Below are 15,570 nucleotides of genomic sequence, written 5' to 3'. Positions count from 1 at the left end.
CAAATATTTCGGCTCAACAAATGGCCTTCTTCTTGTGTCACAAGTTTTAACAATACTGATACATAATGTATAAGGTGTGAAAATAGATCAGGTGATAATACAGGTACGTTTTGGTCGATTGATTTTAATCCTGAATATCATAATTTAAACAAAACACTTTAAATCAATATACGTGACTGTGTATATTAACAATAAAAATAAGTGAAAACAAAACTGTTAGTATTTCTTATTGATGCCGTTTGGGTGATGTACATTAAGTTCCTTTATCCAAAAGCTTTCCCGAACCTGTCGCTGTGCATCACTCCAGTGAATGTTCTGTTCAATCACTAGAATTTTCATGCGGTTAAAGTCATCAAGTTTGTGATCTGACTGTCTGAAGTGCTGAGAGACTGGAAGAAGTGGCTTCTTAGATATATCACTCCTATGGCCATTGAGGCGTTTGTGGAAAGGCTGCTTTGATTCACCAACATATTGGAGGCCACAAACCGAACATTCTAGTATGTAAATAACATTCATACTTTTGCAGGTAACATTGCAAAATATCTTATAGTTATTTTCGGTTGCCTTACTGTGAAATGTTGACGAATGCTGCATCTGTAAACAGCATTTGCAGTGTTTTTCTCCACAAGAACGACATTCTCCAGGAGTACTTCTATTATCAGACACTTCAGCCCGCACTAGTAGGTTCCGTAGACTACTAGGTTGCCTAAAAGCTATCATTGGAGGCTCAGGGAAAATCTTGGACAGTTTGGAATTCTTTTCAACTGATTTCCAATGCTCACGAATGACACCAAAGCTGTTTTTGAGAGATGGGTGATAAGTTAGAACACATGGAGTCCTTTTGTTTTTCTTTTTAACTTTGTATTCCAATAGTTCACTCCTCGGAATTGACTCCGCTTTCTGAAAGCTTTTTTTGATATTTCTGTGTTTGTAGCCCCTTTTCTTCAAGCGAGTTTCAAGTTTACGCAGTTGTCTTTTAGTTGTTTCTGTGTTGGAGCATATTCGCTTGACTCTAAGTGCCTGACTGTATGGAATGCTCTTGGTAAGATGAGCAGGATGGCAACTTTTAGGGGACAAATATTGATGAGTGTCAGTAGGCTTAGAATATAAATCTGTAGATATGATGCCCTCTGTGAGCGAACTTGAAGTATCGAGGAAGGCGATTTTGGATTTAGACTTCTCATGAGTAAATTTGATACTTGGATGTATGTTGTTGGCATGAGTGATAAAAGTGTCTAAATCCTCGTCGCTTTTATTCCATTTCATATCCACATCATCTATAAATCTAAACCAGGAAAGCGGTTTTTCGATGGAAGTTTCAAGGAGTTGTTTCTCTAATTTGCCCATAAATATGTTGGCATATGACGGAGCCATTTTGGTGCCCATGGCAGTTCCATTTACTTGCAAATAATGATCTCCATCAAAAGTGAAGTTGTTTTTCTTAAGTACCAGCGTGAGCATTTTGACCAGGCATTCAGTAGGTGGATATTTCACTGGTCTGGAATTCCAAACTTCTTTGCATGCATCGATGCCATCTGCATGTGGAATATTAGTGTAGAGGGAGGTAACATCCATGGAAACAAGAGTCGTGTCGGAGGGGAGTGGGTTTAAGGCCTGAATTTTTCTAAGATAATCGGTTGTATCTTTGATGTGAGATGGTAAGTCTTCAACATGTTGACGAAGATGGAAGCCAACAAATTCCGATATTTTTTCCGTCGGATGACCGTTCGCTGAAACTATAGGTCTTCCTGGGTTATTGGCCTTATGAATTTTAGGTAATAAATAAAATCTGCCCGGTTTTGGGTTTTCTGGTTTCAAATATTCAAGAGTTTTGTCATCGATGAAACCATCGGCATGCATTTCTACCAAACTATTAGTAATATCTCTGCTAAAAGATGTAGTAGGATCAGAGTCTAGTTTTTGGTAGAACCAAAAGAAAATATATTGATTTAAAGTGTTTTGTTTAAATTATGATATTCAGGATTAAAATCAATCGACCAAAACTTACCTGTATTATCACCTGATCTATTTTCACACCTTATACATTATGTATCAGTATTGTTAAAACTTGTGACACAAGAAGAAGGCCATTTGTTGAGCCGAAATATTTGTCAACACGATTTTATAACAACATTTTCGTTTAATAACACCTTATATCAGTACCGTTGTGCAAATCTTTAGACTGATATATATATATATATATATATATATATGACAAGACATATCCCCTATTACTGTAAGGTCGTTAATGCTCTTCAAATTCGTACTTTATGGCCTTTTAACTTTTTTTTACTTGGAGCGTCACTGATGAGTCTTTTTTAAACGTAACGTGAGTTTAATTTATATGATTTGAAGCCTGTTATTTATGAATGAGATTTTGTTGAAATAAATTAACGTACGGTTAAAATTAGAGTAAACCGCAAGATGGTGTCTTCTTGTACTGCCAGTAAATTTTATAAATAATAAGACACTAAAGTTGACTTCAGATGAATTTGCTTATTTTTTATATCCTTTGAGTTAAGTAGCTCTTCAGCTGTTTGGGTACTGTAATATCCTTTGCTTTAAAATATTAGGTTTTTAGTGTTCCTAATGAAGGTAAATTCAGAAAAGCGCTTTTGACCGAAGAAATTTATAACGTTGTTTTTTAATGTTCTTTCAAACGGTTTTATATGATTTTATTTTGTATCTGTACCTATGATACCAACAAAAATGATACAAAATGGACATAAGGTTTTTCAATTATTGGCAACTGCCAGGACCATATATCAAGTTAAAAGAGAAATAAAACGCTGCGAATGAAATAAGATAAAAAGAAGATGTGGTATGATTGCCTTGCAAAAGGTTAAATCACTTAAATGTAAAAACACAAACATATTTAACAACACAGGACAAGAGCAGCACTAAGAGAGAAAATGGTAGAACATAGCAGATATTTATCAATAAATGTTGAATAGAGATTAATATGTCGATATCAGATGCAAATGGTACGACGAAACGAGTTGCAGTATGTTGACGGTTACGATAGTGAAATTTGACTACTTTATCTACGTTTCTATGTCAAAGAAAGGGGACGAGATTATGCAAAATTTTATCTTACAATTTTTTTATTTATATTATTTTTATAACAAAAATTGAAGAACATAGACGATAAAAATAACATTTTTTATAAGTTTGTCAGTCCGAAGAGCTGTTCTGGATTAAATCCAATCAGGAACACTCCTTATCCTATCAATAAATGAAATCCAAGTGGTCTAAGACATGAAAACGAGAGAAGTTAAAAAAAAAAAAGGCCAAATTTATCTAAGGTCAGCTTTGCCTTAGGGAGATAAAATATTTTGCTCGTCCTCTAATGGTGGTTATTTTCTCTTGGTCTGACTGATTGTGTCAGGATGACTTTATATCTGTATATTTGTCATCATGTGCTATAGAAGTCCATTGCGTGAACCATTCTCATAGATCATGGTTAACTTAACCAGTTTCCAGAGAGTAATTACATTGAATGCACAAGTGTAAACCAACAACGATAAATAAAGTAATCAATTTGTAAATTACCTCATTGGTAAATCAAAGGAGGAGCTAAATGGAATTGAAGTCAAGTGAACATAATGAGATTTAAGACTATGGAATGATGTATGTGATTGAAGGCAAGGTCGAAGATCTATATTGTACTTTGTATTACATTAGTGAGTTGTTGTCCTACAATGAACACTTTATCACTCTATCCCATGATCTTTGGTCATCAATCACAAACCACTATTATATAATGTCCTCGTTTTTTAGCATTCCGCATAATCACCAAGGTTTCAGTTGTCAGTGGTATTTACATATTGCCTTAATTTGTTAAGATGCATTATGTATTTCATGAAATTATGGCCATTAACAGCCAACATCAATTTGATATTAACTGTTCGAACTATGTTATATTTTCATAGTTTCGTACTTGTTTGGATAGATTTCTCTTAAAGTCTTGACTATATCAACCAACGAAACGAATCGCAAACAACCGCAACTAAGAGCAACATTTTAAATACGATTTCTTTATATTTTTCTCTTTCCGGTAATTTGTATTATTCGAGTGTCGACTTTTTTCTTTATTCTGGTATCTATGATGAGTTTGTATAATACTATACTTTTAAAAAAGGCATGACGAGGTTCCTCAAATGCAGTGTTGTTAAAGTACTACAATGTTAAAGTGAACAAAGATCAGCTATATAAGTTCCAATTCGTTTACATTCACTGGAATTTCCTTTCACCTGGCAACAAAATTCTTTTTTGATATTGATATTGATTATTATGAGATACTAGTAAGCAAATTATAACACATGGGAGTTTTTGTCAGCTTCTTGTTGTTTCTGTTTCATTCATACTATATTAAAAAATTCTAAAGAAGTAAATTGATTGTCCACATTTATGGATATTTGGATGAGGTTACTATTGCCCTTCTTTAATCGTTTTGTTTTAAGTGTAATTCAAATATAAAAAAGAAGATTTGGTATGATTGCCAATGAGATAACTGTCCACAAGAGACCAAAATGACACATACATTAACAACTATAGGTCATCTTACGGCCTTCAACCATGAGCAAAGCCTATACCGCATAGTCAGCTATAAAAGGACGCGATATGGCAATGTAAAACAATTCAAACGAAAAAACTATCGACCTTATTTATATCAAACATGAACGAAATATGAACACATAAACAAACGACAACCACTGAATTACAGCCTCCTGACTTGGGACAGACACATACATAAAAACTGTGGCGGTGTTAAACTTGTTAGCGGTATTACAACCCTCCCCCTAACCTGGGACAGTGGTATAACAGTACAACATAAGAACAACTATAAAAATCAGTTGAAAAAGGCTTAGCTCATCAGATGGACTCAAATTAGACGTGGCCGGGTACTTGTACATCCCGACAACAAAAAGACACTAGGAACAGATCTGAGAGTAGACAAACAAATCATTTATCTAAGACTCAACAATCAATCCGTACACATCAAACATCCAATTGATTTAATGTAAAGGCGTCATAAACAGTCAGAGAAAACATGACATTGTGCAATGACAAGTTACAGGTATCGACAGATTGTAGATCCATGAATGTGTTTATGTGTATAACATACTAGTAATATTGATGTTTGCTATTAATTTCCTGATAACAAAATCAATATTTATACCGATAAAAACAATATTTAATAATCTTATTACAGTGTTGAATTAGTTACATTTTAGAATAAGTTTATTTTAAGGAGCGATAAGTTTACAAGGATCATTTCTAAATTTCCGGGCACGGTTAACAACATTTCCGTAAAAATTAGGATGTTATATCCTGTTTGAAATAAGTTATGTACAGGAACAACCTACAATTTCAAAACCAAATATTTATATCTATGGAAAAATTTAGTAAAGGTTTAAATAAATTTGTGGTAGCGATACACCTGGTTAAATAATTTACCAGTAATACATAGATTGCGTTCGTTAAAATCAAAAAACATAACAACAGACACGGGCATAGCGAACGAATTGTGAAATATAAACACCGTAAGATTGTGCCAAAGAAACATCAACATCGAAAAATGGAAAATTAACAATAGAGAACGAACAAACGTCCCTTTTGTCGTAAATCTTAGTGTGGAGTTTCTCGTTTAAAACCGAAATATCTAAATCCAGGAAAGGACTGTTATTAACGTATAAATTTGATTTATTTAAATTAAGTTCCTTGGGGGTAAATTTCAGTAGTATATTGAGAAAATTCTTGATTATTTAACGAAAAAATGTCATCAAGATAACGGTAAGTGTTGTTGAATTTATCAATTAATTGCAATTTCAACGAGTCTTTCTCGAGTTAAGTCATAAACTGTGATTTGTAACAGTACAAAAACATATCCGCTATGAAAGGGGCACAATTAGTACCCTGTCGATAAACTTTTTTGCCGAAACGTACATAAATATTATCAAGTAGAAAATTAACAGCTTCAATCATCTCATCACACCTCTAGTAAGTATATCTAGCATATTTACCTTTCTCATTAGAGAAGAAGGGTTGACATTAGTTGCAGCAAATATACTATTTGCATTCAGCTTTACCAAGTATGGAAGTGTAGTGTAAAGAGGAGAAAAATCCAAACTGTCAACAGAATCAAAAAGACCATCAAAAGCACGTAATTTATCTAAAAAAGGAACCCAAAGAATTGGTACACTCCAAAAATAGTTCATACCACTATGTTCATATATTTTATTACAGAAGTCGATGATAAACTCTTTAATAGAAGTTTATGAACTTGATAAACACACTGAAAGATAAGTGGTAGAACACTAACTAGAGGCCGAGATGAAATGATATTTAAATGTTTTTTGGTGTAATTTAGGTAGCATATACATAGAAGGGACCTCCAAATGTTCAGAAGAAGCCTGGGGCTTTGATGTGGTTGTAATATGTTTGTTTACTATATGACTCTCTGTGGGGCAGATGATCTTGAATGTAGATAAATTTAAAATTTCATTCTTAAGAACGTCCTTGTAGTATTTACGGCATATCACCATCACATTGTTGGCTGCTTTGTCGGTCGGTAAAAACACAAACCGCTTTGAAAGTTCTTGACGTTTATTTCGTATTCTGGAAATAGGTGTATTATATACTTTATTATTTACTTCTAATTTTTTTTTAAAAGGTTATATTCTCTATCACATTCATACATTTATTTTAAGAATCAAGAGTTTTTTATCAGATTTTTCCCGTTTACACCGCTTTTTCAAAACGAGGAAAGAGCATCTTTGGTGACTTGACGACACTCTTTCCAATCTATTTTAGATGGAAGACGATATTTAGGTCCTTTTTTCAAAAAGTTTTTAACCTCTTTGTCCTGGACGATATTGAGTTCCCCTGTAATAACATGGCTATAGGGAACATATCTAAACTTCGACGATTTACAGTTAATTCTAGGTGGTACTATGTAATCAAAATAGGGAAGTATAAAGTTTTGAACGGTAGAGTCATTAAATATACAAGATAAGTAGATAAAATTAATACCTCTGCTCATATATTTAATTTTCACACAATGACGTTTATGATCTTCAGGTTTGTCGATACGCGTGAACAGCCTATGGTGGCAAAAAAATGTAATTATACGAGAATATTCATACAGTGGGCTGAAGAAAGAGATAGTGTCACACTCTTTGAAAATATCGTGTAATTTACTAATGGGTATTTGACCCAGTTTACATAACAACTATTGCCTTCCATTGTTTTTAAATATAGATAGGAGATTAACAAGTGTATAATATATAAGATGTTTAACTCGTTGATTTCGATTGATACGTTTCCCATGAGACCTATTATTTCGATGTTTTTTTATCAATAACATTCATGATATCAATAGAAAAATAGTAAATATGTTCCCTTGCCCAAGTATATTGTCATTTAGATCCTGGGAATAAGCTTTTGAAGACGCTTAATCCAAGACAGATCGATAGTTTTACTGGAATCTTCAAATTGTTTAGGCGATTGCCCTTTTTGTTTCTGAACCGGTTTTCGAGCGGTTGAAATCTAATAAATTTGATATTGTGGTTGTGTTTACCTAAATGTTGATAGATTATACTTTTGAATTTCTTAGGTTTTCGGAGAAGCGGTATAGATGTTCCTGTGTTCATTTAAAAAAACTCCCGTCCTGTTTGTCCTACATATTGTATACCACGCTTTTGCTATGTTCATGTAGCTAGTTAAATGAGGCTTTGTGTTTTTCATGTAATGTCGCAGGAAACGGAAAGCGAAAAAGCTCTACCGTTCACTGTTGACCTTATGGTATTATCAAAAGGTAATCTAGAACAGGTTCGTCATTTTCTGGCATTGCACGGAAGTATTCGTGAATATCCACGTGCATTTTTATCGAATAATCTGTCTGCTGCAGCATTGCCACCTTTAACCAAATTATAAAAAGTACTAAATTTATATGGGGAATTTAGATTGACCGAGGTTGAATATCCTTGAAGGATTGGTGTTAAGTGTTTTCTTTCCATTTTGTATTATTTAAAGGGTTATGAGAAGGTAAAATGAGGCCGAAAGTCAAAACATTGAATTAGGAGTTAAAATAACGGAATATATAAATTACGAATTCGTAAGAAAGGAAGGCTGCATTGGAAAATATGATTGAAGAGTATAATTTTTAACGTAATTGCTCATAAAATGTAAAATCAAAAAACGTAGACTGTCGCTAACATTTGTAAATTTATATTTTGTTCCCAGTTCATCAACGATTCAGTCTAGGTTTAAATCTAACACATATTATAGACGTATTGTAAAATGAAACTGTACATATGATAGAAACACTTACTGGAACTGTGAAGAGATGATTAAGGCTGTAAATTTTCATCTTGACAATATGCATGTCACTTCTGCAATAAAGTTTTTTTAAACAGGTTATAAGCAATCAAATAGACAACATTTATATTCCTTTATACGCATCTCTTTCATTGTAATGTAATGAATCAAAGTTTATATTGCCAAACTATTTGAACGATCATCCTAAATTCTATTTAATCAAACTTGACCTTACCTTGAAGATATTTTTGCTCTAAATAATCCGGAATCATCTAACTTTACTGCGGAAATTTATCCAAGGGAACTGATTTAGATATTTTTTTTAATAAGAGAAATAACTTTTCCGTTTATAGATTTGGATCGTTCAGCTTAACGTCGAAAATCAATACGAAATTCATTGGTTTTTGTTTCCTGTTTGAACGATGATGGGCCTTTGTCCCTTTCTAAAGTTCTGTATAATTTTTTACCCGTTCGCTTTGCTCGTGTCTGAAGTTATATTTAAGATTGAGATGAATGAGCAATATGTATAACTTGTGCATTATGAAGTCATCTATTTCCTTACCATAAGTATCTTCAAACTTTCATTAGATTGTTTCAATAATACAGAGATTTGGTGTTCAAATTTTTGCTGAATCGATTTTAAACACAGATAACACATCAGTTTTTAGTAATATTGTTACATTTTTTAAACAAAGCATGTGACTTTGGATACGACCAGTGTACACTGTTTTGTTCTACCAATTAATTTATTTTTGAAAAAAGAATATTTAACGCTGAGTCCCGCTGTTTTATTCGCTTGATTTGTTTCACAAAGTGTAAACTTGACACAAACGTTCACTGATTAAGTGTTCCTATTATTGATTAGAGTTTTTGGTTGTGTTTCCTTTCAGAAGGGATCTCAAAATAATGTCTGACCAAAAATAATTTCTTATCTCTAATACAGTTCTGAAGACTTTAGCTTAACTTTGAAGTCCATTTTTACATATTAAGTTTTAGTTATTATAAATGAGTTGAATTTCAAATCTTTGAGGGTTGTGCAAGGTTAATGTAACCTGTCGCTTCATACGTTCCTAGCATTGTTTGCATATGTCTATAGACATCCTGATGTCTGTTGTACATTTCCGCCATAATTTTTAATTGACCTATTAGAAGCACTTAACTATGACGTAATTCGTAGAAACATTCCAAGTTCGAATGGACTGTTATTATACATTAGAAGAATTAAATCAATCTAAGATCATGCACTATCAATCTTAGTCCAACAATAACTATTTTAGTACCTGTTATATTATTCTTTTCTCTTGTCATATAGTGTTATTGTAATAATTAAACCTATTGCAGATGTTTCTAACAATGACGTTTCTATTAATTAGTGTTTTGCCTGTGAAATATAGAAAGATACCGGTTTCCCTTGTATGCTACTTGTTTCTGGAATAACCTACATCAGGTACTTGGAACAAACAAATTTAAAACCAGTATCTTTAAACAAAATTCCAATATTTATATATATATGTGAAAGAGATTGAACAAAGCAATTTTAATTTTAATATTGAAAAAAACAGTTTTGAGAGTCATAAATTTTAATTTTAGATAACACTCTATTTGCATCTCACAAGACCAGGTAATACACACAATAAAATAACACACAGCATCAACTTAAAATTGGCGCATGAGTGCTCTCTACCTTCATAACTTTATATAATAAATTATTAAGGAGACTAGATATCATTGAGATGGAAGCCATCTCTGTGGGCCCCGCTGTCAATAACGTTGGGAAAATAAATATAGTGTGAATCAAAATTGTAAGCGATGGACAGACCAACAGACAAACAGACCTTTGACCTAGAAAATTGTACATACATCATGACACACCCTCTGGTGTTGGTTAAAATGGATGTCAAGTATAATATTTGAAATCAAAATGGTTCCCAAGATATAGAGCGGACACAATCTTCAACTCAGGACACAGGGTTGTCAACTAAAACCAAAGTTTTTTTTACCTTGACCTTTGACCTAGGAAGTTGTACATACATCATGACACGCCCTCTGATGGTGGTTAAAATGGATGTCAAGTATAAACTTTGAAATCATAAAGGTTATCCAGATATGGAGCGGACACGATCTTTACCACAGGACACAGGGCTATCAACTGAAACCAAAGTTTTTGACCTTGACCTTTGACCTAGGCAGTTGTACATACATCATGACACACCCTCTGGTGCTGGTTAATAAACATGTTAAGTATTAAGTATAAAATCAGAACGGTTATCTAGATATGTAGCGGACACGATCTTCATCACAGGACACGGGGTTGTCAACTGAAACCAAAGTTTTTGACCTTGACCTAGGAAGTTGTACATACATCATGACACACCCTCTGGTGTTGGTTTAAATGGATGTCAAGTATAATATTTGAAATCAAAACAGTTCCCAAGATATAGAGCGGACACAATCTTCAACTCAGGACACAGGGTTGTCAACTAAAACCAAAGGTTTTTTTACCTTGACCTTTGACCTAGGAAGTTGTACATACATCATGACACACCCTCTGGTGTTGGTTAAAATGGATATCAAGTATAAACTTTGAAATCATAAGGGTTCTCAAGATATAGAGCGGACACGATCATCACCACAGGACACAGGGTTGTCAACTGAAACCAAAGTATTTTTACCATGACCTTTGACCTAGAAAGTTGTACATACATCATGACACGGCCTCTGGTGGTGGTTAATAAACATGTAAAGTATAAAGTATGAAATCATAATGGTTTTCTAGATATGGAGCGGACACAAAGTTAAAGTGTTACGGACGGACGGACGGACAGACGGTACGACGGACAGACGGACGGACGGACGGACAGACTGATCACTATAGGGCGACCCGACTTTTAGTCGGGGCCCTAATTAGAGAGACTGTATTTATTTTTATATTAAAATATGAAATCAATCAGAATTGCTTAATAAGAAAAAGTAAAAATGTCAAGATGGTGTATATATTGAATGACAATTTTTCTTTCATTGCAATTTGATGCATTATTGCATAATACAAATTTCCTACGCGCAATTGAGAAAAAATGCCAACAGTAGTATACCGATCTTCAATGGTCATAAATCGAATGAGATATCAATGTAACAAGGTTTGTTTTATTATATTTATTTTTACATTTTTATATTTTTTTTCAAATCCACTCCTAATAGATATAGGAAGATGAGATATGATTTCCAATGAAACAACTCTCCATCCTAGTAACAATTGATAAAAGTAAACCATTATATGTCAAGGTACGGCTTTCAACACGGAGCCTTGGCTCAAACCGAACAACAAGCTATAAAAAGCCCCATAAAAGACTAGTGTAAAACCATTTAAACGGGAAAACCAACGGTCTAATCTAAGTATATTTTCTGTATTAAATTGTTTATTTCAATTGAGTTGGATGCATTTTTATAAAACAAATACCCGAAATCGAGCCAGTTAAGGCCAAGTAAAAACAAAATCCCTCTCATTTTTTTTCTTCTCAAAGGTATTCTATTTTTCATCAGTAAATAAACTCATCATAGATACCAGGACTAAAATTTTATATTTACGCCAGACGCGCGTTTCGTCTACAAAAGACTCATCAGTGACGCTCGAATTCAAAGATGTTTAAAAGGCCAAATAACGTACGAAGTTGAAGAGCATTGAGGACCAAAAATTTCCTAAAGGTAGTGCCAAATACAGCTACGGTAATCTATTCCTAAAATAGAAATAAATCATTGGATATTACTACTATTTGTCACCATATGTATGTTTGTTGACTCACTGTCTGTGATTTCAAATGGAAAAGTAAGAATTGTTTGTTTGTTCTTTTCTTTGTTTCAAAGAACGTTAATTAACAATTATCTGGGCTGATAATAACCAATACCGATGTATACCTAAATAGTTAATAAGGCAAGTATTTAACAAACCTTCATAATTAAACTTTTAATCTAAATTTTGGAGCAAAAGTTGTGTTGATTACTACTCAAAAATATATTAGTGTTTATTATATGTTTATACAGAAAAACATATGAGAACTTTACATACTAGAGCAAATCACATGTTTATACACAAGAACATATTGAAACGTTACATAGCGAGCAAATAATATGTTACTGCACAAGAAAAGATGAAAACATTGCATACTGAAGCAAATAATATTTTAATACACAAGAACATAATTATGAAAACACCATATACTTGGTCAAATGATATGTTACAACTAAAAAGATATACTGGAGTTAATTATATATTAATACTGAAGAAGATGACATGTTCCTATACAAGTACATAAGAAAAAATGTACACCAAGGGATATCAAACGTTAGAGGGTTGCTGCTCACAAGGAAACTATTTAACCAAGAGTTCCAAAATTAAGGGTGAAGTTGAAATCATCCCTTCGTAAGTTTTACGGACGCCATCACGAGTTGGTTGACCGTTATGGAATAACCGTTTCACAAATGATATGGGATATGTTCCTTACATCGTAACTACAATCTCCTTCCCTTTCATGAATATGACCTACCGAATTAGACTATTTACCGGATTTTTTATCACATAAGCAACACGACGGGTGCCACATGTGGAGCAGGATCTGCTTACCCTTCAGGAGCACCTGAGATCACGCCTTGTTTTTTGGTGGGGTTCGTATTGTTTATTGTTTAGTTTTTTATGTTGTGTAATGTGTACTATTGTTTTTCTGTTTGTCTTTTTCATTTTTAGCCATGGCGTTGTCAATAGATATAGGAAGATGTGGTGTGAGTGCCAATGAGACAACTCTCCATCAAAATAACAATTTAAAAAGTAAACCATTATAGGTTAAAGTACGGCCTTCAACCCGGAGCCTTGGCTCACACCGAACAACAAGCTATAAAGGGCCCCAAAATTACTAGTGTGAAACCATTCAAACGGGAAAACCAACGGTCTAATCTATATAAACAAAACGAGAAACGAGAAACACGTATATATTAGATAAACAAACGACAACTACTGTACATCAGATTCCTGGCTTAGGACAGGTGCAAACATTTGCAGCGGGATTAAACGTTTTAATGAATCCAAACCTTCTCCCTTTTTCTGAAACAATAGCATAACATCACAACATAGAAAAACATACGATAAAATATCAATTGGCAGACTTAACTCAATCAAAAAACGTATGATTACACAATGAACGAATAAATTTGATCTGCGATATCTGAATACAAATGCACAGTTAATTAAATATTAGAGACAAACATTCATGACCAAAAAGCTAACAAACAAATTCAAACACAGGACATCACTGAGAAATATTTAACCAATCAATGTTCACTTTAGAAAAAAACCGTTTTTTTATAATCTTGAAGTTTATACAAATGTTGTAAGAATAAGTGAAAAATTGAAGATATTAAAAATAATCAAAGCTGGTGTACAGACAAGATCCATATAAATAAAAAATAACAAAAAAGCATTATAAACAGTATCAACAGGTCGAATTAACTAGAAAATACGATTTGAGAGTACTCGCAGTTACTGACAGCTAGTTAAAAGCAGTTTGTTTTAGATTTATGAGTTTGAATGTCCCTTTGGTATCTTTCGTCCCTCTTTTTCTATCCCTCAAGAACATAATAAAATGATATATACTATAGCAAAATATATTTTACTTCAAAGGACATTTACAAAAACTACATTCTGGAGCAAATATTATTTTTCTACTGAAAAACAAAATAAACGGAAGTATATTGTATGTACATATGAAAACGAAAAGAACACAAGAAAATAAGCCAACGCTACAAATGGGGGTAAATCATATGTTACTGCTCTAGAACATATGAAAACGCTAAACACTTGAACAAATCAAGAACATAATAAAAATGTTTTCTACTAAAGCAAGGGACATTTTACAACTTCAGTGCACATTGAAAAGATACACACTGGAGTAAATTAAATGTTAATATTCATTGAAAAGAATATATGAAAGCGCTTCGTACCAGAGCAAATCAATATACCTACTCACGTATGAACGCTATATATTGGAACTAATGATAATCATATACAAGTTTTTATCCCTCTGTCATATTATAACTTTTAAAAGTTTGATAAGTATATGAGATGTAATGCTACTGAAAAAGGAATTATTGCACGAAATGACACTTTCTTGATTTATCAAGCGAAATAAATGTCAAGTATCTTTCCTGTAAAGGTATTTGCCATCGTTATCAAGCAAAAAGTTTAATTTCCTTTAACAAGAAATATGTTTATCACTCAAACTTGCACTTTTTTTACAGTAATTTGATATAACAGCAGGTGAATACATGAAATCAAAACCAATTACAAACTACTTTGAAATTGACAACTACAATCTGTAGACACATTGGTGTTATAAATTACGGGATCAGCTGGACAACTACGAGTACGAATATCATTATTAAATGGGAATCGATTTCAAACGAGTCTTTATTACTATCAAGATAAACCAAATGTAGTACGTTGTACTGAGTTCGGTTCACTGGTATGACATTTAAAAGGCTTTGCGAAGGTTGCTTTCTATGTTATAGTGATTTTATGATTTCCATCATGAATATATGAGAAATGAAATAAATGGATTGTTTCTGGCTTTGAAATACTCCATATATAGCTATATAAAATTATAGTACTATCCATACGTTTAAAAATATCTTGACAATAGATTTTGTGGTAGAATCATAATATCAATTTTACTGTTTCGGCGTCGGTGGCGTAAACAATTAGGTTCAGTATGTGGTTTAAGTTTTTTTACACATTAAAAATTTTGTCACACCTTCATGGAGTTTTATTTAAATTAGACATAAGCTTTTATTTTTAAATAACAGATAATGTTTTGTTTACACAAGTCTGATATTACATTTTTTTGGTATCTTTGTTTAATCATCATGGAAACTTTTGAAAATAATCTTCTCCGAGATCAAGATTCATAGATGTTATTGATAGATGGCTTAGTTTTTGATCATTACACGTTTAATCGAACAGAATCAATTGCATGGTGACGGCATAAAACCCGTTTACATTTCTTTTTTACTTTCAGATTTTGGTTTATTCTTTTTAGGAAGCTTTTGATTAAGATTAGTTGAATATTATTATTAATGTTGCTTTTATGAGAGATGTTAATTATTTCCATAAAGTTTGAAAAATTATCCGGTTTCATGTTTTCGGAGATTTTATGATTAAAATCTTTTAAAAGTGTTTTACTCAAAAAAGAATTTATGTTGACG

The 15,570-nt window shown here is 32.7% G+C and overlaps 1 protein-coding gene across 1 annotated transcript; it reads right to left on the bottom strand.

Moving 5' to 3' along the window:
- Positions 1-216: 216 nt before the first annotated feature.
- Positions 217-1,860, bottom strand: LOC134705376 (uncharacterized). Its single transcript, XM_063564120.1, has one exon. The coding sequence runs from the start codon at positions 1,858-1,860 to the stop codon at positions 217-219; it is 1,644 nt and encodes a 547-aa protein (XP_063420190.1).
- Between the last annotated feature and the right edge of the window lie 13,710 nt (positions 1,861-15,570).

The sequence above is a fragment of the Mytilus trossulus genome, chromosome 1, assembly GCF_036588685.1.
Source record: "Mytilus trossulus isolate FHL-02 chromosome 1, PNRI_Mtr1.1.1.hap1, whole genome shotgun sequence".
Classification (NCBI taxonomy): Eukaryota; Metazoa; Mollusca; class Bivalvia; order Mytilida; family Mytilidae; genus Mytilus; species Mytilus trossulus.
The sequence above is the reverse complement of the archived record's forward strand: the minus strand, read 5'-3'. Positions and strand labels throughout refer to the sequence as shown.

Bases quoted from the DNA above. Each gene is read 5' to 3' on its own strand.
- LOC134705376 (XM_063564120.1), bottom strand. From the start codon at position 1,860: ATGCATGCCGATGGTTTCATCGATGACAAAACTCTTGAATATTTGAAA.